The sequence below is a fragment of the Leptodactylus fuscus genome, chromosome 4, assembly GCF_031893055.1.
Source record: "Leptodactylus fuscus isolate aLepFus1 chromosome 4, aLepFus1.hap2, whole genome shotgun sequence".
Lineage (NCBI taxonomy): Eukaryota > Metazoa > Chordata > Amphibia > Anura > Leptodactylidae > Leptodactylus > Leptodactylus fuscus.
Genome location: NC_134268.1, coordinates 205,944,233 through 205,968,539, shown reverse-complemented (window position 1 = coordinate 205,968,539; position 24,307 = coordinate 205,944,233). Strand labels below are relative to the sequence as shown.

The following is a 24,307-nucleotide window of genomic DNA, read 5'->3' as shown; positions in this document are numbered from 1 at the left end:
AAATGATATAAAATTAGATTTTTATTTGTTACTATTTTTTGAATGTTTTTTAATAGCACAAAATGTATCATAAGAGGAGAACTCGTTGCATCCACTAAATGGTCAGTCTATGACATAAGGGCGATCGTTCTCTCCTGATTTCTGGGTGTTGCTGTAAAAACTTGGCACAACGTGTAGTCAGTAGTCGTCTGCAACAAAGCTCCTTCTGTTCGTGAAGGACAGAACTCGCTAAGTAGATGAACATTGCAAGGTGTCTGCCAGGGTCTGCTCCTGACACTCCACAGGTTGGCCAAAATATTCACGTTATTAGGCAATGATATTCTATTAATACAAATCTATTTGTTAGACTAGGATTGCAGGAATTTTTTTGGTTTATTTTTGGGTGCATAGTAAAGGGGAAATTCAACTTTTTGACCGTACCTCGCTCTGGAACTGCGTCGCTTGTATAGCAAATACCATGTCTAATGTCGCTGGCATCATCTTGTATAGGGAGTTGGGTAATTCTTTCTTGACGGCTTCCTTGTACTTTGTCTAGAAGATAAAAAATATACATAAATATATATATATATATATATATATATATATCCTGATGCTCAATTCTGCAAGCATGCAACAGTAATAAGGATCAACATGTCAAGACAAGAGACAATAGCAGAACAGATGAGAGGTTTCCAGTTTCCCCCGTCATTACGAGTCGCGGCCATATACGAGGGCCCATGTTTCACCATCATGGAGCAGGGTTTCATGGGTGCAGTAATAAAACTAACCCCGTCTATAGTGATCACGCCTGGAAATCAATTACTGGTCACTGTGTGAGACGCCATTAAAGTCAGAACACAGAGGTCACTATTGCCGGAGATATCTGCAGTTGTTACAAATAAATCAGATGTAGCAGAGTGCTGTGCCAGGTCGTCCTGTGTGTGGGCTCCTACTGCCCGGGGCCGGGGCCTGCAGCTGACTACATAGATATGTCAGCACAGCCATATATTTTATTGGTTATAATACAATTCTTCCTAAAGAACCAGCTGTCAGTACTCCGGAAGGTCTATAGAAAGATGATGGTGATTATACTGTATGTAAGACTATAAGACCATATGGATGATAGATAAGTGGATACTGTACTGTATATAGATAGAGAAGATACTAGAGATACTGCCTTGTAGGTAGATACATGGATAGATGACAGACAGACAGATAGATAGGAGATAGATAGATAGATAGATAGATAGATAGATAGATAGGAGATAGATAGATAGATAGATAGATAGATAGATAGATAGATAGATAGATAGATAGGAGATAGATAGATAGATAGATAGATAGATAGATAGATAGATAGGAGATAGATAGATGACAGACAGACAGACAGACAGACAGATAGATAGATAGATAGATAGATAGATAGATAGATATGAGATAGATAGATAGATAGATAGATAGATAGATGACAGACAGATAGATATGAGATAGATAGATAGATAGATAGATAGATAGATAGATAGGAGATAGATAGATAGATAGATAGATAGATAGGAGATAGATAGATGACAGACAGACAGACAGACAGACAGATAGATAGATAGATAGATAGATATGAGATAGATAGATAGATAGATAGATAGATAGATGACAGATAGATAGATAGATAGATAGATAGATAGATAGATAGATATGAGATAGATAGATAGATAGATAGGCGATAGATAGATAGATAGATAGATAGATAGATAGATAGATGGATAGGAGACGATAGATAGATAGGAGATAGATAGATAGATAGATAGATAGATAGATAGATAGATAGGAGATAGATAGATAGATAGATAGATAGATAGATAGATAGATGGATATGAGATAGATAGATAGATAGATAGATAGATAGATAGATAGATGACAGATAGGAGATAGATAGATAGATAGATAGATAGATAGATAGATAGATAGAAGATAGATAGATAGATAGATAGATAGATAGATAGATAGGAGATAGATAGATAGATAGATAGATAGGAGACGATAGATAGATAGGAGATAGATAGATAGATAGATAGATAGATAGAAGATAGATAGATAGATAGATAGATAGATAGATAGGAGATAGATAGATAGATATGAGATAGATAGATAGATAGATAGATAGATAGATGACAGATAGATAGATAGATAGATAGATAGATAGATAGATAGATAGATAGATATGAGTTAGATAGAGAGATAGATAGATAGATAGATAGATAGATAGATAGATAGATAGGAGACGATAGATAGATAGATAGATAGATAGATAGATAGATAGGAGATAGATAGATAGATAGATAGATAGATAGATAGGAGATAGATAGATAGATAGATAGATAGATAGATATGAGATAGATAGATAGATAGATAGATAGATAGATAGATAGATAGGAGATAGATAGATAGATAGATAGATAGATAGATAGATAGAAGATAGATAGATAGATAGATAGATAGATAGATAGATAGGAGACGATAGATAGATAGATAGATAGATAGATAGATAGATAGATAGGAGATGATAGATAGATAGATAGATAGATAGATAGATAGATAGATAGATAGGAGATAGATAGATAGATAGATAGATAGATAGATAGATAGATAGGAGATAGATAGATAGATAGATAGATAGATAGATAGATAGGAGATAGATAGATAGATAGATAGATAGATAGATAGATAGATAGATAGATAGATAGGAGACGATAGATAGATAGATAGGAGATAGATAGATAGATAGATAGATAGATAGATAGATAGATAGATAGAGGATAGATAGATAGATACTATAGATAGATAGATAGATAGATAGATAGATAGATAGGAGATAGATAGATAGATAGATAGATAGATAGATAGATAGATAGAAGATAGATAGATAGATAGATAGATAGATAGATAGATAGATAGAAGATAGATAGACAGACAGCAGGTAGATTGTTACTATTTGTAGATTTTCTTCATTTATTTTTAAGTTTCATTGCTCTAAAGAAATAAAATAAATGATTCACCAATAGTTCTCCACATATAGAGCCTTACAGGAGCAGCAGTGAGACCTGTCAGCAGACACTTACCCCTGATATGGCGTCAGTCACAGCCTTCAGTTTAGCCGTATCAGGAACAAACTCACTCTTCTTGCCCTTGGATTTTTTATACGCTTCTTTATAAGTGATCTGTAAAACAAAGTCAGTGTTTATTGAGCCCATCCAGTGAGTAGGAGCAGAGCTGCAGTTCCGGTTGTCACCACTATAGGGTGTTGGACCCCCAAGGATCAGATACTGGCCCCCTATCCTGTGGATAATGTATCTGTATCCCAAGCACTTGGGGTCTTGAACAAGTCCTTCAAAGTACCCACCGGATGACTGACACCTTTTCCTCTATCAGTGTGAGATCACAGAAGGTTGTCACCCATTGTGTGTGAGCCAGGTAACCAGGACTCTGTGTGTCTGTCCTAGGAGTCCTGACAACTGTGCTCACTGTTTAGTGACAATGGACAGAAACAACAGATGTCAATGGAGACCCCTCTGTCCATTCTCCCCATGGACACTTTCTACTGTCATGTTTGTTACTTTTCACAAACGTGATGGAAGAAAGTGTCCGCCATGCTGTTTACATTAGAGTCAATGGGAACGGGTGCAAACAGAGAGGGCTCCATCTGTATCCATCACTCTACTACCAATAATGTCCTATGACGGATGAGAACAACGGACTGTAATAATGAAGTGAGAGAACAGTGACAGCCTTGTGGAAAAGAAAGTTGAGCGATGTCCAACCTTTGTGCCGTAAGAAGTCGCCATCACGGATCTCTCTGGGTTGTAATGTGACATTCACCAACATGAAAGAGTCACAAGGCATCCCTGGTCGGGAGTCACAGCCACAGGCAACTCTTCATTATCATAGTAAGCACAATGTTACAAAGTATCCAAGAATTGTCACATTTCCCAGAATTCCTTGCCTTGGTATGAGAAGACAAAGCAGGAAAAGAATTTCTAAAACAAGATGTAACAAACTGTATCCTTCTATTATCGCTGTTCTAGAATGTCATGTAGAGTTCTTGGAATATTTATATTATGGCGAGATTTCTAAACTTTTGCCCCAAGTTGTCTTCTTTGTACTTTCGCTCTTCTGGTCGGAGTGCTGATCTTCCTATGTCCTGGAGATGGCAGTGTTGCCATTTCTGTCTATGGATAGCTTTTCATATAAGTTGTACGCTTGCAGCTACAGGCATTGTTAGTATGGACGTCACATAGAGACCATTGCACATACTGTACGCTCTATGGTTTACTGTACTTGTATGGAAGCGTATGGAGAGAAGACGTCATTCCCTTACTGATCCAACCCTGTCCTAAGGATATGCCATTACGTATGAAGATGAGAAAACTCTATTAACCCTTTAACCTCTAACTCTTTAAGAACCATCTCAATTCCAACATCAAACCTTTTTTACTTTTTTGTTAACTCCTTATTTTTGGGAGGGCGTAGAGCAAATTATAGATATTTTAGAGATGAGGTACACAATGCATTTTTTATGTTTTTTGCCGTTCACCTACACTATAGCTTTATAGTAAGAATGTATCTATATAGAGAGAAACATTGTTGCGGGGACATATACAGATGTTAATGACTGCTGCATGTGTATATTGTATAGAGAGCCCTGGACCTTACATAGACTATAGGCTGTCAGCCCTGGAAATTGTGAATATGCCTGTAAATATAATGGACTGTGCAAAAAAAAATAGGCGGGTGTGGGGAAAAATGCTGCACAGTAAGGCTTTCAGAAATAGAAGGGTTAATCGTTTATTTTTGTCAATGAAGACAATGTAAATCCCATCAATATTCGGTGTGACCTTTGCCCTTTGCTTTCCATCAGTTCTTCTCGGTACAGTATTTGGCAGACTCGGTAGGGAGGTTGTTCCCGCCGCCATCTTGGAGAACTAAGCACAGATCTTCTGTGGATGTTGCTTGCTCCAATCCGTCTGTCTCTTCAGGTCACCCCAGACAGACTGGATGATGATGAGATCAGGGCTCTATCTGTGGGGGCCGTATCATCATGTTCAGGATTCTTCATCCAAAGGGCAAAGGTCACACCGAATATTAACAGGATTTACTTTTTTTTTTCTTCGTTCACTATATTTTGTTAATTGAAAAAAACGAAACTATTAACCCTTGTAGTTCTGAAAGCATTCTTACTGTGCAGCATTTTTTCCACATATGCCTAAATGTTCTGCACAATACAGTACATTTTTGACTAACACTAAAATCTACTGTTTTACAGCTATGTGGCCCCCATCACAGCGATTCATACACTTATATACTGTATATGCTTTCCAGAAGACCTGCAGATGTGACCATACGCACCAGATAAGGTAGACCAAGGCCAGCGACTAGACAACCATCTAATGTGTCTGGGTGTGCTCAGACTCTCTTCCATTAGCAGAGGTGGGGGGAAGGAAGGACTGGATTGCAACATGCCGGATTCTTAGCTTAAGGTCCCACAGGCTGTAAACGCAGCGCTAAAGCACTGCGGGAAGAACTGCAGCGTGAACGTAGATATAATTGACATGCTGCAATTTTCAAAACCGCAACGGTTTTGGAAATCGCAGCGTGTCCACGCTGCGATTTCTTCTGCAAAGTGGAGATGGGATTCGCATAAATCCCATCTACTTTGCAAGTACTGTATAACGCCGCGATTTTTCCCACAGTGTTTCGGCTGCGGGTAGATCGCGGCGTTTCTGGCCCGTGGGGCCCCGGCCTAAGCGAGTTTTCACATCTATCACAGGACCATAAGAACTGAAAAAGCTACCGAACACATTTACAAGCGGTGTGCAGTGAAAGCACACGGACCCCATAGACTATAATGGGGTCCGTGTGCTTGCCGCAGAGAACATGCAGACAGGAAACTACTTCACAATCTACTTTCCTGTTCGTATGACTCGTGCGGAGATCTCGCGGAAAGCACATGGACCCCATTATAGTCTATGGGGTGTGTGCCCTTTCACTACACACCGCTTGTCAATGCATTCGGTAGTCCGTTCAGGGGGTCCCCATGTGGACTCCCCCGAACAGATTACCAAATGCAGATGTGAACCAAGGGTAAGAATTTTAATGCTAGCCCTATACATTGTGCAGTTTAATACTATCCCTATATATTTTTCAGTTTAATGTTAGCCCTATACATTGTGCAGTTTAATACTCTCCCTATATAGTTTTCAGTTTATTGCTAGCCCTATAGGCTTTGCAGTTTATTGCTAGCCCTATAGGCTTTGCAGTTTAATGCTAGCCCTATAGGTTTTATAGTTTAATGCTAGCCCTATAAGTTTTGCAGTTTAATGCTAGCCCTATAGGCTTTGCAGTTTAATGCTAGCCCTATAAGTTTTGCAGTTTAATGCTAGCCCTATAAGTTTTGCAGTTTAATGCTAGCCCTATAGGTTTTGCAGTTTAATGCTAGCCCTATAGGTTTTGCAGTTTAATGCTAGCCCTATAGGTTGGGCAGTTTAATGCTAGCCCTATAGGCTTTGCAGTTTAATGCTAGCCCTATAAGTTTTGCAGTTTAATGCTAGCCCTATACGTTTTGCAGTTTAATGCTAGCCCTATAGGTTTTGCAGTTTAATGCTAGCCCTATAGGCTTTGCAGTTTAATACTAGCCCTATAGGCTTTGCAGTTTAATGCTAGCCCTATAGGCTTTGCAGTTTAATGCTAGCCCTATAGGCTTTGCAGTTTAATACTAGCCCTATAGGCTTTGCAGTTTAATGCTAGCCCTATAGGCTTTGCAGTTTAATGCTAGCCCTATAGGTTTTGCAGTTTAATGCTAGCCCTATAGGTTTTGCAGTATAACTACAAAAAAGCAAAATAGATTGTATACAACTGAACCCAACATTAAGACTCACATGTAGTCAGATGGAGGGTGTCCTTTATCTACACGATAGGAGTCAGTGACCTCCATTACATCCTCTGATCCCCAGGAAGATTACATATCAATTACTTTACTCCAATGACTACATATTATACAGCAGTGAGCAAATAACCCAAATAGCACATAACATTACTACTATGTAAAGCCCCCCTAGCACATTGTTACATTCGGCATCCAGTGAGCAGGGAATTGCTGAGATTGCATTATGCTCAGTTTCTGCTGGGATTTGCAGTGCCCTCCTATATAGAATTTCCTTTGACACAGAGATAAAAGAGAAATCTAAGGTTACAAAGTACTTTGCAGGCTCTTCCCATATGCTGGCAGATTGTCAGGACTTTATATATTGTCTGTGAGAGGAGATGCAGCTCGACCTTGACGGTAAAGTACAGTCCTATCGGTCATCGCTCCAGGTAAGACACTATATTGGATATAACGGTTTTAATCGGATTAAGGTGACCATTTATATTATATTTATATTGATCTTATATCAACTGAGCATAGAATATTGATAAATTCTGCAAGGTACAGTATGGTCTGTCAGATACAGATATGAAATGGCGCCACCTATCTATAGGACTGATTTCAATTGCCAATGCCCACCAGAGGTGGCTCAGGTGGTCACACATGTGCAGATTCAGATGCACATCCTACAGGCATGCCCTATCCCTTCCTTCTTCTACATCCCATGAACCTCTGTGCCGAGGGCACGCATTGTGCCATATATCTACCAGGGAATTGGCTAGGAGCCTGCAAAATGCTATCTGAGGGGGGAGGTGGAGGAGTAGTCACTTGCTTCAGTGTGCGGTGATGTGATGCAGCTCTGCTACCAACCCACATCACAGAGATTGGGCTGTGCCACTTCTATCATAGGTGGACAGTTAGGGCCCCTTCACACGGCGTAAGAGCTCGGCTCATTCCGAGTCGTACACGCGAGCGCTTCTAAACACTTCCCATTCACTTCAATGGGAGCACGCTTTTTACGCGCGCTCCCATTGAAGTGAATGGGAAGTGTTTAGAAGCGCTCGCGTGTATGGCTCGGAATGAGCCGAGCTCTTACGTCATGTGAAGGGGCCCTTAAAAGGAACTTTTCACCACCTCCACCAACTCTAACTCTACAATAGTCGCTTATCCACTCATTCTAACACATTCAGAATTTTTTCTCTAACCCCCGCCGTCCCTGAGGAATTAGTGCATCCATCAAGGTTCTCTACTGTCAAGTGGGAGGTGGTCCTGGGCTAGAGCCATTAGACAGGGACTACCCGTCTGACAGTAGAGAGCCTAAATAGCATATCGGTTGATGAAACTAACAGTACTAATTGCTCAGGAATGGTGGGCACCAGAGAAAAAATTCCAACCATGCCGAAAACGTTAGAGCGACACCTATTAAAGAATGCAGGGAAATGAATTTGGTGGAGGTGGAGAAAGGTCCCCTTTAAAAGGCGGTTTTCAGGACTTAGTTTTCCTTAGGACAGGTCAACAAAATCTGACTGGTGTTAGGGCAGGTTCACATCTGTGCCCGTGTCCGTGTCTGCTTCGACATGGACTGCCGGGTTTCCATCTCCTGTCCAGTTTCTCGGGCAGAAGACGGACACACACAAAGCAGAGACCGGGCACAGGTGTGAACCCGCCCTTACTGAGCTTCTGCTGTACAATGTAACCAATGGACATGTAAATTGCAACATGTCAATTATACCTATAAAAATGCTGACGGTTTCCCTATAGGTATACTTGAAGCAAAATGTCAGCTGAGGAAAACTGCAGACTTTCTGTGAAAAGTACTGCGGGAAAAACCGTGATGTGTTTCTGCCATGGTTTTCCCCCAATGCTTTTTGGCTACCTGGAGCCTTAGCCTTAAAGGACTTTAAGTTTTGTGGGGAAGCTTAATAAATTAAAGAATAATTCCTCAGTTTGGAGGGGTAGTATTACAACGTCTGAAGGTAATCTGCAAGAGAATCCAGCAGCAAATTTCCAGTCCTCAGCAGCGCCACCACAGGGAAAAGTAAGTATTACATGGTGTCCTTTGAAATAAACAGGTTGGTGTAGGACATGTAGGACGCTCTTTATGACCACTCTGATGAGGGGCCCCAGAAGTCCTAGACGTTCATCCTGAATCTCACAATACACAAAAATACACAAAACATCAAAGGAAGAAAAAACTTCTACTTACATCGCTGATATATTCGGTGCATTTTTTGGCAAATTCCACATCTCTGTTTTCCAACACAGGATTAGGGAAAACCTGAAATAACAAACACGGCTTAGTATACCGAAAATAGAAGAACTCACCAGGAACCTGAAGAATCAGGAGGAGATTTCTACCTTTTCCTCCTCATCACTGTCGTCTACCGAAGAGTCAATGATGATGGGAACTTTCATTTTTATGGATGGTGAAGAAATAGATATAAACCTATAAAGCAACAAACTCCAAGTCAGTGTCCTGAGCCGAGACAAAAAGTGGACTAAAGATGATGTCTCCTGAGCGGCGCTAAACTTCTCCAGGGCTCACCCGTATAAGGAGCGACATGGCTCTTATCTGAGAGCGCTCCTGATAAAGAGAGAAGAATAGCTCAAGTGGCCGGCCGATACAATGTAGCCAGTCTCTGATAATATATATATATATATATAGATGGGTGACTGCAATGTTAGTTCCAAGCTGTAAAGACCTCAATAACACCTCCAAGGAATATAAACAGTCTAGTTCCCAATATGAGCAACTTAGGGACTACAAATAGGAAAGTATACCAATGGGCGTCAGACCCCGCCAACCCATCAAATATAGCAATATTTGTGCATACAGCCGTATCATCCATCGTGATCAGAGGACCCAAGTCGCACCAGTAAACCATTCCCCATACCATTCGTCCAGTGGCGTAACTAGGAATGGCGGGGCCCCGTGGTGAACTTTTGACATGCCCCCCCCCCCCCAACCAACACCGACACGAAGACCTCGACCAACCCCCCTCCTCCGCACTCTATTATGTCCCTTAGTAAGCCCTGCACACGGTATTATGTCCCTTAGTGGCCCCTGCACACAGTATTATGCCCCATAGTGGCCCCTGCACACAGTATTATCCCCCATAGTGACCCCTGCACACAGTATTATGCCCCATAGTGGCCCCTGCACACAGTATTATCCCCAATAGTGGCCCCTGCACACAGTATTATGCCCCATAGTGGCTCCTGCACACAGTATTATGCCCCATAGTGGCCCCTGCACGCAGTATTATCCCCCATAGTGGCCCCTGCACACAGTATTATGTCCCATAGTAGCCCCTGCACACAGTATTATGCCCCATAGTGGCCCCTGCACACAGTATTATGCCCCATAGTGACCCCTGCACACAGTATTATGCCCCATAGTGGCCCCTGCACACAGTATTATCCCCAATAGTGGCCCCTGCACACATTATTATCCCCATAGTGGCTCCTGCACACAGTATTATGCCCCATAGTGGCCCCTGCACGCAGTATTATACCCCATAGTGGTCCCTGCACACAGTATTATACCCCACTGTTTCTTACCTGTCCCCCATCTCCTACGCTGTCTTCTCCGCTGCCGTCCTTGTTCTATGACGTCGGACATCACATGACCCTGGAAGCAGGCCGGGTTCATGTGACGTCAGAGACATTAGACAAGAAGGAAGGAGGCCTGGCAGGATTGTGGAGAGGTAAGTAACAGTGTTTTTTATGTTTCTTACCTCTCCCGGTCCGCCAATCAGACCCCCGAGTATAATGATAGCAGCAGTAGCGGCTGTCACCGGGCCTCTAATGTCCCGGGCCCTGTGGCAGCTGCCTCCGCTGCTATGGCGGTAGTTACGCCCCTGCATTCGTCCACTTCAGCTGTTCGGGGGTACATCCGATCCCCATACTATACAGTGCATGGAGATGGCAGCAGCTGGCTCCTGTCCTGTATAGTGGCCAGTAGCTGAAATTGCAGCTCAGTTCTGAGTAAAGTCAATGGAAGCTGAGCTGCCCTTCTACTATACAGTGTGCAGAGCCATCTCCTTCTGGCTCCATGAACTGTATTGTACACAGACCGGATGAGCTCTGAACAGGTGACAGACTGTCAGCCCCCGTCAATCAGAAATTCACGGCCTATCCTAAAGAACTATACAAATCTCTCTGGTAGTTAGCTATATTGCATCAGTTTAAAGTCTTCTAGGCTTTGCCGCTCACAGAGTATTGTCTAGACTGGAAACAATTGAATCTACAATTCAGCTGAAAGCAGAACTTACTGTGTACACTTGTATATAACTAGTTGTACTCTCAGGTGAGAAATGGATACTTTTCTTTCTAGTCTAGACAATGCTCTGTGAGCTAAACTCGCCCGTAGTAACTGTACAAATCTCTCAAGCAGTTTACTACATTGTATTAGTCTAAAGTTTTCTAGGCTATTTAGCTAACAGAGCATTGTCTAGACTGGATACAATTGTATCTACATTTCAGCTGAGAGCAGAACTTGCTGTGTACACCTGTATATAGCTAGTCATGCTCTTAGGTGAGAAATGAATACTTTTTCTAATCTAGACAATGTTCTTTGAGCTAATCTCATCTGCTGCAGCTGTACAAATCTCTCTGGTGGTTTATTACATTGTATCAGCCTGGAGTTTAGGCTGTTGAGCTCACAGAGTATTGTTTAGACTGGATAGAATTAGAATGTACATCTCAGCTGAGAGCAGATCTTGCGGTGTACACCTGTATATAATGAGTTGTACTCTCAGGTGTGAAATGGATACTTTTTTCCAGTCTATATAATACTCTGTGAACTAAAATCACCTGCAGTAACTGTACAAATCTCTCAGGCAGTTTATTACATTGTATTTGCCTTTCAGTCTTTGTAGCTCACACACAGAGCATTGTCCAGACTGGATATAAATGAATCTACATCTCAGCTGAAAGCAGAACTTGCGGTGTACAGGTTTAATGCCTCTGAAGGGAAGCAAGAGTGATTCCTTTAACTGACAGCAAACTTATATGCATATTAGATGTTGGTCACCTAACCATTTAGATCAGAGTTATCGCACCTTGCACCACCACAGCGCCATGCATGTATAGCGGATGATGCAAACTTCCTAACCACAGCCCCATAGATGTAAGCAAGGGGTTAAAAAGAGAGCGGGCAATACACATGACTGTGGAGCTTGACAGAAAAGAAGGAATCATTTCCTTTAGATCACTTCTGCAAAAAGAGATAAGCGGTGCCTACATGGTGCAGAGCGCCACTCATCTCTTTATAATCATCAGCTTGTGACATCAGAATAGCAGGTTAATATGTATAATATGATCAGACGTGTCAATGAGAGATTTCCATGGATGTGTACAATAAAATAATAAAGCACATAGACCTACATTATATGTTGTAGAGATGTAAAGGGTAACAGCTATGAACTTCGCAGAACAGTATTTGATCAGGCATGAAACCAGAGAAGAATGATAAGGTGACCCTCAGTGGCCTGCTCAGAGATAAGCCTGGTATGGCGCACATCACAGCGCTCCTTGGCGGGGACCGCCGCATTCTCCGCAGCCAGCAGGTTAATATTTAATATGGTAAATAATCTTCCTGCTTAGACAGAACATGAGAAAATCAGCTAAAAGCGCGGTCTGTAGGTATTCCCACAAGTCTATACCGGATCTCACTCTGCTTAAAGAGACAGTCGAGAGTTTTTAAATTTTTTGGCAAAAATACTGCCTCTCCCGTCCACGGGTTGTGATTGGTATTGCAAAAAAAATGTATAAAGTTTGCAGTAGACAAGAACCTTTCCTAGTGTCTCAGACTCTGTAGGGCAAAGACAGAACATGTTCAGAGAACATAAGGAAGAACATCATGGCGTCACGCATCCATCATAACACTAGATATGTCAATCCTACTTGGAGGAGACATAACTAGTGGCAGCAGCCTTGGTCAGATTCACACAACGACGTTGATCTGTTTAAAGGGGTTGACCAGGAAAAAAAAAAACATGCTTATCTGCCCCCCCGTGCTCCCAGAAGTCCCCACCACACATGACCGCTGACGTCAATCATTGACCTCTGCAGCTTTAGGGACGGAATCGGGACCTCAGTGGTCACATGTTATGGGAACTTCTGCCAGGAATGCCCTGGGGTGCTCTTGAGACTGGACAGTAGTCTGGGGCACCGGAGTGACAGGGATAGGTGAGTATAGGTGTCATAAACCATGTGGGGGTCAAGTAAGGGGGCTTTTGATCTCCAAATTGGGGAGTGTATCCTACAATTTTAATTACAGGGACCCCATCATGCAATCAAAGATAGCCGGGTTGGGTATGTAAGCCGTGTACCAAGGTGGGCTCCCCAGGATACAGCAAAGTCACGAACAAAGGAAGTGAGTCCAATTCAATTTAACCAAGATAGGACTTTACTGAGTTTAGATAACCTCTTTTGTCCAAAAGAACACTCCCAGGTATTACATTTACACAGCCTAGAGCAGTGATGGCGAACCTATGGCACGCGTGCCAGAGAGGGCACGCAGAGCCCCCTCTGCTGGCACGCGTGCTGTCGCCCTGATCGCTCACTAACGGCGAATCCGATGCAGGATTCCCCGTTAGTGAGCGATCGCTGCCTTCAGCTGGTTGTGCAAATGCGCATCCAGCTGAAAGCTGTCAGTGTAGCTCAGTGTAGGTCACGCGTACTACGCGGCCTACACTGACTACAGAGTGTGACCTCTGAACAAGCGCGGGCGTGATGACTAGAGATGAGCGAACAGTGTTCTATCGAACACATGTTCGATCGGATATCAGGGTGTTCGCCATGTTCGAATCGAATCGAACACCACGTGGTAAAGTGCGCCAAAATTCGATTCCCCTCCCACCTTCCCTGGCGCCTTTTTTGCACCAATAACAGCGCAGGGGAGGTGGGACAGGAACTACGACACTGGGGGCATTGAAAAAAATTGGAAAAAGTCATTGGCTGCCGAAATCAGGTGACCTCCATTTTAGACGAATAGTGGATTTCAAATCCGGGTCATATGAGAATGTGAACTTTGTGACTATGAGACAGGGATAGCTGTACAGGCAGGGATAGCTAGGGATAACCTTTATTTAGGGGGGAATGTTATTAAAAATAACTTTTTGGGGCTCTATCGGGTGTGTAATTGTGATTTTTGTGAGATAAACTTTTTCCCATAGGGATGCATTGGCCAGCGCTGATTGGCCGAATTCCGTACTCTGGCCAATCAGTGCTGGCCAATGCATTCTATTAGCTTGATGAAGCAGAGTGTGCACAAGGGTTCAAGCGCACCCTCGGCTCTGATGTAGCAGAGCCGAGGCTGCACAAGGGTTCAAGCGCACCCTCGGCTCTGATGTAGGAGAGCCGAGGGTGCACTTGAACCCTTGTGCACCCTCAGCTCTGCTACATCAGAGCCGAGGGTGCGCTTGAACCCTTGTGCACACTCTGCTTCATCAAGCTAATAGAATGCATTGGCCAGCGCTGATTGGCCAATGTATTCTATTAGCCTGATGAAGTAGAGCTGAATGTGTGTGCTAAGCACACACATTCAGCTCTACTTCATCGGGCTAATAGAATGCATTGGCCAGCGCTGATTGGCCAGAGTACGGAACTCGACCAATCAGCGCTGGCTCTGCTGGAGGAGGCGGAGTCTAAGATCGCTCCACACCAGTCTCCATTCAGGTCCGACCTTAGACTCCGCCTCCTCCGGCAGAGCCAGCGCTGATTGGCCGAAGGCTGGCCAATGCATTCCTATGCGAATGCAGAGACTTAGCAGTGCTGAGTCAGTTTTGCTCAACTACACATCTGATGCACACTCGGCACTGCTACATCAGATGTAGCAATCTGATGTAGCAGAGCCGAGGGTGCACTAGAACCCCTGTGCAAACTCAGTTCACGCTAATAGAATGCATTGGCCAGCGCTGATTGGCCAATGCATTCTATTAGCCCGATGAAGTAGAGCTGAATGTGTGTGCTAAGCACACACATTCAGCACTGCTTCATCAAGCCAATACAATGCATTAGCCAGTGCTGATTGGCCAGAGTACGGAATTCGGCCAATCAGCGCTGGCTCTGCTGGAGGAGGCGGAGTCTAAGGTCGCTCCACACCAGTCTCCATTCAGGTCCGACCTTAGACTCCGCCTCCTCCGGCAGAGCCAGCGCTGATTGGCCGAAGGCTGGCCAATGCATTCCTATGCGAATGCATACTTAGCAGTGCTGAGTCAGTTTTGCTCAACTACACATCTGATGCACACTCGGCACTGCTACATCAGATGTAGCAATCTGATGTAGCAGAGCCGAGGGTGCACTAGAACCCCTGTGCAAACTCAGTTCACGCTAATAGAATGCATTGGCCAGCGCTGATTGGCCAATGCATTCTATTAGCCCGATGAAGTAGAGCTGAATGTGTGTGCTAAGCACACACATTCAGCACTGCTTCATCAAGCCAATACAATGCATTAGCCAGTGCTGATTGGCCAGAGTACGGAATTCGGCCAATCAGCGCTGGCTCTGCTGGAGGAGGCGGAGTCTAAGGTCGGACCTGAATGGAGACTGGTGTGGAGCGATCTTAGACTCCGCCTCCTCCAGCAGAGCCAGCGCTGATTGGTCGAGTTCCGTACTCTGGCCAATCAGCGCTGGCCAATGCATTCTATTAGCCCGATGAAGTAGAGCTGAATGTGTGTGCTTAGCACACACATTCAGCTCTACTTCATCAGGCTAATAGAATACATTGGCCAATCAGCGCTGGCCAATGCATTCTATTAGCTTGATGAAGCAGAGTGTGCACAAGGGTTCAAGCGCACCCTCGGCTCTGATGTAGCAGAGCTGAGGGTGCACAAGGGTTCAAGTGCACCCTCGGCTCTCCTACATCAGAGCCGAGGGTGCGCTTGAACCCTTGTGCACACTCTGCTTCATCAAGCTAATAGAATGCATTGGCCAGCACTGATTGGCCAGAGTACGGAATTCGGCCAATCAGCGCTGGCCAATGCATTCTATTAGCCCGATGAAGTAGAGCTGAATGTGTGTGCTAAGCACACACATTCAGCACTGCTTCATCACGCCAATACAATGCATTAGCCAGTGCTGATTGGCCAGAGTACGGAATTCGGCCAATCAGCGCTGGCTCTGCTGGAGGAGGCGGAGTCTAAGATCGCTCCACACCAGTCTCCATTCAGGTCCGACCTTAGACTCCGCCTCCTCCAGCAGAGCCAGCGCTGATTGGTCGAGTTCCGTACTCTGGCCAATCAGCGCTGGCCAATGCATTCTATTAGCCCGATGAAGTAGAGCTGAATGTGTGTGCTTAGCACACACATTCAGCTCTACTTCATCGGGCTAATAGAATGCATTGGCCAGCGCTGATTGGCCGAATTCCGTACTCTGGCCAATCAGCACTGGCTAATGCATTGTATTGGCTTGATGAAGCAGTGCTGAATGTGTGTGCTTAGCACACACATTCAGCTCTACTTCATCGGGCTAATAGAATGCATTGGCCAATCAGCGCTGGCCAATGCATTCTATTAGCGTGAACTGAGTTTGCACAGGGGTTCTAGTGCACCCTCGGCTCTGCTACATCAGATTGCTACATCTGATGTAGCAGTGCCGAGTGTGCATCAGATGTGTAGTTGAGCAAAACTGACTCAGCACTGCTAAGTCTGCATTCGCATAGGAATGCATTGGCCAGCCTTCGGCCAATCAGCGCTGGCTCTGCCGGAGGAGGCGGAGTCTAAGGTCGGACCTGAATGGAGACTGGTGTGGAGCTATCTTAGACTCCGCCTCCTCCAGCAGAGCCAGCGCTGATTGGTCGAGTTCCGTACTCTGGCCAATCAGCACTGGCCAATGCATTTCTATGGGGAAAAGTTAGCTTGCGAAAATCGCAAACTGACAGGGATTTCCATGAAATAAAGTGACTTTTATGCCCCCAGACATGCTTCCCCTGCTGTCCCAGTGTCATTCCAGGGTGTTGGTATCATTTCCTGGGGTGTCATAGTGGACTTGGTGACCCTCCAGACACGAATTTGGGTTTCCCCCTTAACGAGTTTATGTTCCCCATAGACTATAATGGGGTTCGAAACCCATTCGAACACTCGAACAGTGAGCGGCTGTTCGAATCGAATTTCGAACCTCGAACATTTTAGTGTTCGCTCATCTCTAGTGATGACGTAAGTCATCAGCGCGCGCAGTGAACAGAAGAGAGAACACCCGGCAGCTCTTCAGGTAACTATATTGTGTTTGTTTGCACTGTCAGGGGAGGGGGGCAACGGTAGACATTTCATGTTGTGTAGGAGGGGGCTACTGTAGACTTTCATGCTGTGTGGGTAGGGGGCTACTGTGGACCATTTTATGCTGTATGGGAGGGGGCTACTGTGGACCTTTCATGTTGTGTGGGAGGGGGCTACTGTAGACTTTCATGCTGTGCGGGTAGGGGGCTACTGTGGACCATTTTATGCTGCTACTGTGGATCTTTCATGCTGTGTGGGAGGGGGCTACTGTGGACCAGTTCATGTTGTGTGGGAGGGGGCCACTCTGGACCATTTCATGCTGTGTGGGAGGGGGCTACTGTGGACCATTTCATGTTGTGTGGGAGGGGGCTACTGTGGACCATTTCATGTTGTGTAGGAGGGGGCTACTGTGGATCTTTCATGCTCTGTGGGAGGGGGCTACTGTGGACCAGTTCATGTTGTGTGGGAGGGGGCTACTCTGGACCATTTCATGCTGTGTGGGAGGGGGCTACTGTGGACCATTTCATGTTGTGTAGGAGGGGGCTACTGTGGATCTTTCATGCTCTGTGGGAGGGGGCTACTGTGGACCATTTCATGTTGTGTGGGAGGGGGCTACTGTGGACCATTTCATGTTGTGTAGGAGGGGGCTACTGTGGATCTTTCATGCTCTGTGGGAGGGGGCTACTGTGGACCAGTTCATGTTGTGTGGGAGGGGGCTACTCTGGACCATTTCATGCTGTGTGGGAGGGGGCTACTGTGGACCATTTCATGTTGTGTGGGAGGGGGCTACTGTGGACCATTTCATGTTGTGTAGGAGGGGGCTACTGTGGATCTTTCATGCTCTGTGGGAGGGGGCTACTGTGGACCATTTCATGTTGTGTGGGAGGGGGCTACTGTGGACCATTTCATGTTGTGTAGGAGGGGGCTACTGTGGATCTTTCATGCTCTGTGGGAGGGGGCTACTGTGGACCAGTTCATGTTGTGTGGGAGGGGGCTACTCTGGACCATTTCATGCTGTGTGGGAGGGGGCTACTGTGGACCATTTCATGTTGTGTGGGAGGGGGCTACTGTGGACCATTTCATGTTGTGTAGGAGGGGGCTACTGTGGATCTTTCATGCTCTGTGGGAGGGGGCTACTGTGGACCATTTCATGTTGTGTGGGAGGGGGCTACTCTGGACCATTTCATGTTGTGTGGGAGGGGGCTACTGTGGACCATTTCATGTTGTGTGGGAGGGGGCTACTCTGGACCATTTCATGTTGTGTGGGAGGGGGCTACTGTGGACCAGTTCATGTTGTGTGGGAGGGGGCTACTGTGGACCAGTTCATGTTGTGTGGGAGGGGGCTACTGTGGACCAGTTCATGTTGTGTGGGAGGGGGCTACTGTGGACCAGTTCATGCTGTGTGGGAGGGGGCTACTGTGGACCAGTTCATGCTGTGTGGGAGGGGGCTACTGTGGAGTATACAGGTATAATCCTGTGTGGGGGCCACTGTGGGCCAGATTGTACTGTGTGGGGGGCCACTGAGGGGCAGATTGTACTGTGTGGGGTCCCCTCACTATGTATATCACACAGTATTTGTTTTATAGCAGACGTAAAATTAGTACAGGATGTAATAACATTGCACGGTAAACTATAAAACAGATCCTGTGCAATGTAAATAGTGAAAATTAATTGTTTAAAAGTACAGAATGCAGAGACCTTTACCTTTCAGTACAAGATCTGTAAAGCCCCAGTCACATGACTGTAATTTGTGGGTCCGCAATTGTGGACCCACAGAGTTTTAAGGTTAAATTGCCGTGTTGGCACTCCGTGATAATTTATTTGGTTTTGGGTTGCAGTTTAGGCACTCGGTCTCAAAAAGGTTCGCCATCACTGGCCTAGAGGCTGGGACCCTGGTGTTATACAGCCCGGTGCCCACTAGTGTGGCCTTCAATATACTCCAAGCTGTTACCTACCTGCAGGCTGCGCCTATGCAGCTGCCTGTTACCTGTTATTACCCTATTACACAGGAACAATTCAGTGTGTGTGACACAGGCATCCGGCGGTGTAACACCAGGGTTTACAATCTTATCACAATACTACTAAATTCCCCCCAAACCAAGTACAACTAAGCAGGTATAATGGTTAGTTAGCTTGCAAGCCAAACAGTGTGAAGTTAAACTAAATGTTGCTCCCAGACTTCCTTACAAGTCCCTCTCTGGGAGATATAACTCTGTAGAAATCCTCTGTGACTTAGTCCTTTTACCAGACAGGTAGATAGTTCACCAGTATTGCAGCCTGGGGTGATGATTATACCTAACTAACTAACTACAGACTTTTTACTCAGTCCCAGCAATATGGTGCAAAACTTGCAGTGTGGTGTGTGCACGCTTACTTCTGTTGGGTACCTTTTAGTCTCTGTTAGCATCAGGGTGAAGAGGAGCTCCTTGGACAGCATGCGGTCTCACTGACAGTCTCACTTCTCAGCCAAGTCTCTGACAGTAATCTTCTCCTTAGGATGGTGTCTGGACAGACTCTGAAAGTCTCAAATCCACAGCTATTCTTGCTGTGGCTTCTCCCTCCAAGGACCCTCTCTGCACAGTGATGTCTCCACAGCTCTCTCTTCTCCTCTAGAGTCCAGCACACTCTGACTCAAAATGGCTCCTAGAACCTTCCTCCAACGATCAGGGTCTCCACATCAATCTTCCAGGGGCATACAGCCTTTTTCCTTTTACTTGTTATCTCGCAACAGCGACCTCTTGTGGTCAAACAACAAAATGTCAGGTTATGAAAACACCAACTCAATTACACATTGCACATTCACTACACAGGGGCTGTTTCACCCTCCTACATGCCACCCCACTAGAGGTTGACGTCCCTGGCAACCTTTCCCATATAAACTCATCTTGCGCATAGCGCTGTGGGGGTACCCCAGCATTGGACCTGGCTGTCCTACGCAGAGTCACAGAATCAGGGGCACCCGGCACACCCAATAATGGCTGTTCTGCAGGTTGTACAACTCCCTCCCTGGGCGGCAAACTAGACTCGACTTGGTTCCCTGGATCGGCTGGGGCAGGGACAACCCACCACTCATCGTCTAAGGGGGTTTCCCTGGTAACAATGCTAGGAGCCTGTACCACCTCGTCAGCCACCGAGTGTTCAAAATTGCAGCGTCTTAACATGTTACGGTGAAGGTTCCTTGAGGGTCCTCCAGTCCCTACTGGCTGTACCTCATACACTGGAATATCAGGGTCTACCTTTTGCTTCACAACATATGGTACCGCCTCCCACCGCCCATCCAATTTTCCCGTTGGCCTCTTGGCCCTGACAATCACACGATCACCTGGGGCGTACTCATCCCTCTGCACCGGCCCTGGGTTGGGGTGTACTATTTGTCTCATGCGTTCGCCCACAACCTTATGTACTGCTCTCAGTCGGCGACGGTGTTCTTGCGCCCATGCGGTAGTGCTCCTTGGAGGAGGCTGCATTGGATCTGGCATGTGGAGATCCTCAATCTCTTGACCTGCCCTCCCAAACATCAACATGTGTGGAGAGTAACCAGTGGTGTTGTGTACTCTATTGTTATAGGCCCACATCAGTTCAGGTAGATACTCTGGCCACCGAGCTTTTTGACTATCCTCTAGCGTCCGCAACATCTGTATCAAGGTGCGGTTGAACCGCTCGCATGCCCCGTTCCCCTGTGGATGATATGGGGTCGTGCGAGAACGTTCGATCCCATAGAGTTGATACAATTCACTCATCAAAGCCCCCTGAAAGCACGCCCCCTGATCTGAATGGATTTTCTGTGGACACCCAAACACTTGTATAAAGTGTTTGCAGACCGCTTCGGCAGCGGATTCAGCCGTCTGATCTCTGGTGGGTACAGCTACTGCATACTTTGTAAAATGGTCCGTCATAACCAAACAGTAAGAATGTCCTGAGGTAGAGTACCCAATCTGTACATAATCAATCATTAGAATTTGCAGGGGGGCAGATGTTTGAATAGTTTGTACAGGGGCACGTTGTTCGGGACTTTTACTCAGCCCGCAGGACCGACATTGAAGACATGCCTTGGTCACCATCTTTCCCAAATCTGGGCAATACACAAATCGTTGGAGCCATTGGTACGTTTTGGCACTCCCAAAATGGGCCCCACTCTCATGGGCTTCCTGAGCGGCTACTGGTCCCAATGACATCGGGATGACAATCTGTTGCCGGTGTTGCAGCTCTGACTGTATGTATATGGTCCGACATAGGAGTCCTTGGATGACAACCAGCTTATCCCACTGTCTCAGTAACTTCTGACCCTCTTGGGTTAAGCTAGCCCGCTCATTCGGCCGTGGCCAGATCTTAGTCCGGATCCACTCTTTCACTTTACATAGGTCCGGACAGCTATTTTGAACCCTTTCCCAATCTTCCAATGTCTTCCCCAGCACCATCGGCATCCCTGAAGCCACCCCACTTGAATGGGTTATGTTCTGGAATGGCGGTATTCTGCCGAGGTGTGGGATTTCACTGTCTTCTAGCCCTTCCTCTCCACTCTTGGTTGGCAACCCCACAGGGACTCGGGAGAGGGCATCAGCGTTGCCATTCTCTCTCCCTGATCGGAACTGGATACGGTATTGATACTTGGAAAGGCGGGACATCCACCTCTGCTCAAGGGCACCTAACTTAGCGTTCTCTAAGTGTGCTAAAGGGTTATTGTCCGTCATCACAATCACTTCTGCACCCGTCAGATACTCTGTGAATCTTTCAGTCATGGCCCATACAAGTGCCAATAGCTCCAACTTAAAGGAGCTGTAGTTGTCGGGGTTACGCTCTGACTCCCTTAAGGACTGGCTGCCATAGGCAATCACCCTCTCACGTCCATCTTGAACTTGAGATAGCACAGCTCCCAGACCATGTAGACTTCCATCGATGTACAACAGGAATGGCTTATCAAACTGTGCATAGGCCAGGATCGGGGTACTGGTCAGAGCTTTCTTTAACCCCTCAAAGGCTTCTTGCTGTCGTGGCCCCCACTCAATGGGGCGATTCTTGGGTCCACCAGCTGTGCCTCTCAGTAGTTCATTTAGGGGGCCAGCCCGATGAGAGAACTTGGGTATGAATCTCCTGTAATAACCGGCCAACCCTAGAAAGGCTTGTACTTCACGCAGGGTTCTTGGTTGGGGCCACTTCTGGACGGCCTCCACCTTGCTGGGCGCAGGTTGTACCCCTTCCGGAGTGACTACATGTCCCAAGTACTCTATTCGCTGCTGGAATAGTTGACACTTCTTGGGCTTGATTTTTAGCCCATGATCACGCAATCGCCCTAGGACCTGCCGCAGCTTTTCGAGATGATCTTCAAATGAGGACCCAAACACTACAACGTCATCCAAATATATCAATACCGACTCAAAGTTTAGGTCACCCAAACAGAGCTCCATCAACCGCTGAAATGTCCCTGGGGCATTGGACAGACCGAAAGGCATTCTGTTAAACTCATAGAGTCCCATGGGTAAGATAAACGCTGTCTTGGCCTTGTCCTTTTCGGCCACTGGCACTTGCCAATATCCACTGGCCAAGTCAAGCGTTGAGAAATACTTGGCATGACCGAGGGAGGATAGTGACTCTTCAATCCGTGGAAGGGGGTATGCATCACGGACGGTCTTAGCATTTAGTTTCCGGTAATCTACGCAGAAACGGAGACTTCCGTCTTTCTTCCGCACCAAGACCACCGGAGCAGCCCATGGGCTCTTACTCTCCTGGATCACTTGATTCTCCAGCATGCTAGCCACCATTTCTTTCACCTCCTGATACATCTTGGGGGGAATCTGCCTATACCGCTCCCGAATAGGCGCAGCGTCGCCAGTGGGGATTTCGTGTTCAATGGCGGTAGCACACCCAAAGTCTTCATCGTGTCTTGAAAACGCCTCCTGGAATTCCCACAGAGTGTCCTCCAGAAGCTTCTGTTGTCCCGGGGTCAGAGACCGGCGATCTACTCCCATCAGAGACATGATCACTTGGCCATTCCACTCTGCCGTTGGAGCCTGGCTTTGCTGGACCTTCACAGCATAGGTTCAAGACGACCTCCCATCAGGCTGCAACGTGAAGCTCTTCCGGCGAAGGATGTCACCCCCGGGCACGTGAACTTCAGCCAGCAGGGTATTCCCAGGCACGAACAACTCACTGTCCAGAACGTTGAGACAGCGTATAGGCACACACCCATCCTTCACAGTGGCAAGTGCTCGGGCTACCAGAGGGCGGGTCTGCGTTTCTCCCTGCAGGGCAGGCTCTATCAAGACCTCTAGTCCATTTAATGGTCGTCCAGCCCCCACCGGAAGCATCACAATATTTTCCTGTCGCGGTGGAATCTTCATTGGGGCACTCAGCGGCACCTTCACGTATCCAATGGAGCGCCCTGCCATGGTGCTCTTCTGCAAACTACAGCTCCTCACCATCTGCTGTAGGACCTTCTGAGTCGGCCGGTGTGTGGTGGCCCGCTGCCAGTATTTAGGTCCTTCCTTTGCATAAAGGTGATGATCTAGGTCTCTCAGCACGTTCATGCCCAGCGTCACATCGAGTCCTCTCCTGGACGGATGGTCTATCAGCACGATCCCCTTTTTGCCAATGTCTTGCCCAAATAGCCGGACCCGCATCCAGACGATCCCTTGTACGTCCATCGCATCATTGTTGGCAGCTATCAACCGGATGACACTTCCATCCTCTGGCTCCATCATATGTCCGAAGTGTCTCTCGAAGAACTCCAGGGGCATCAGGGTGCACTCCGATCCAGTATCAACTAAGCAGCGTACCTTCTGGCCCTCCAGCTCAGCTTCCATAACGGGGCTGCTAGCATATAGGTCGCATTCATCACGTACGGGGCTTGATTGTTGGTGAACCGCCACAGAACGCCCCGTTACTGCGGCGGTCGGGAGTTTAAAGCCGGCTCGGGTTCCACCTCCCCCTTACACTCTCTGGCGATATGGCCATACTGTCTGCAACTCCAGCAGAGGGGTCCCCTTGATCCCTGCCCAGCTGATGAGCCTCGGTTGGTGGGTCCTCGGCCACGGTGTACTCTCAGCGGGGGAGAGTAGGACAATGCGGTCATTTCTGGAACCATGGATTGACCTGCTCGTATCTGGGACACCTCCAGTCGGAGTTCTCTCATTTCTGCCCGTAGAGCCTGGACTACATCCTTTAAGGACCCTGGGTCTTCAGGACCTCCTCGGGT

The 24,307-nt window shown here is 46.4% G+C and overlaps 2 protein-coding genes across 4 annotated transcripts in view; both read right to left on the bottom strand.

The window, feature by feature from the left end:
- Positions 1 to 24,307, bottom strand: part of LOC142200973 (LIM zinc-binding domain-containing Nebulette) — a 183,808-nt gene that overhangs the window by 70,840 nt on the left and 88,661 nt on the right. The gene's annotated exons all lie outside the window — the stretch shown is intronic.
- LOC142201101 (uncharacterized) overlaps positions 1 to 24,307 on the bottom strand; it is an 81,651-nt gene that overhangs the window by 49,635 nt on the left and 7,709 nt on the right. Inside the window, exons 3-7 of the mRNA XM_075271929.1 lie at positions 12,356 to 12,494; positions 9,254 to 9,341; positions 9,102 to 9,173; positions 3,096 to 3,194; positions 421 to 531 (exon numbers count right to left, since the gene is read on the bottom strand). Of these exons, the coding sequence (XP_075128030.1) occupies positions 421 to 531; positions 3,096 to 3,194; positions 9,102 to 9,173; positions 9,254 to 9,341; positions 12,356 to 12,494 (509 nt within the window). The remainder of the gene's footprint in view (positions 1 to 420; positions 532 to 3,095; positions 3,195 to 9,101; positions 9,174 to 9,253; positions 9,342 to 12,355; positions 12,495 to 24,307) is intronic.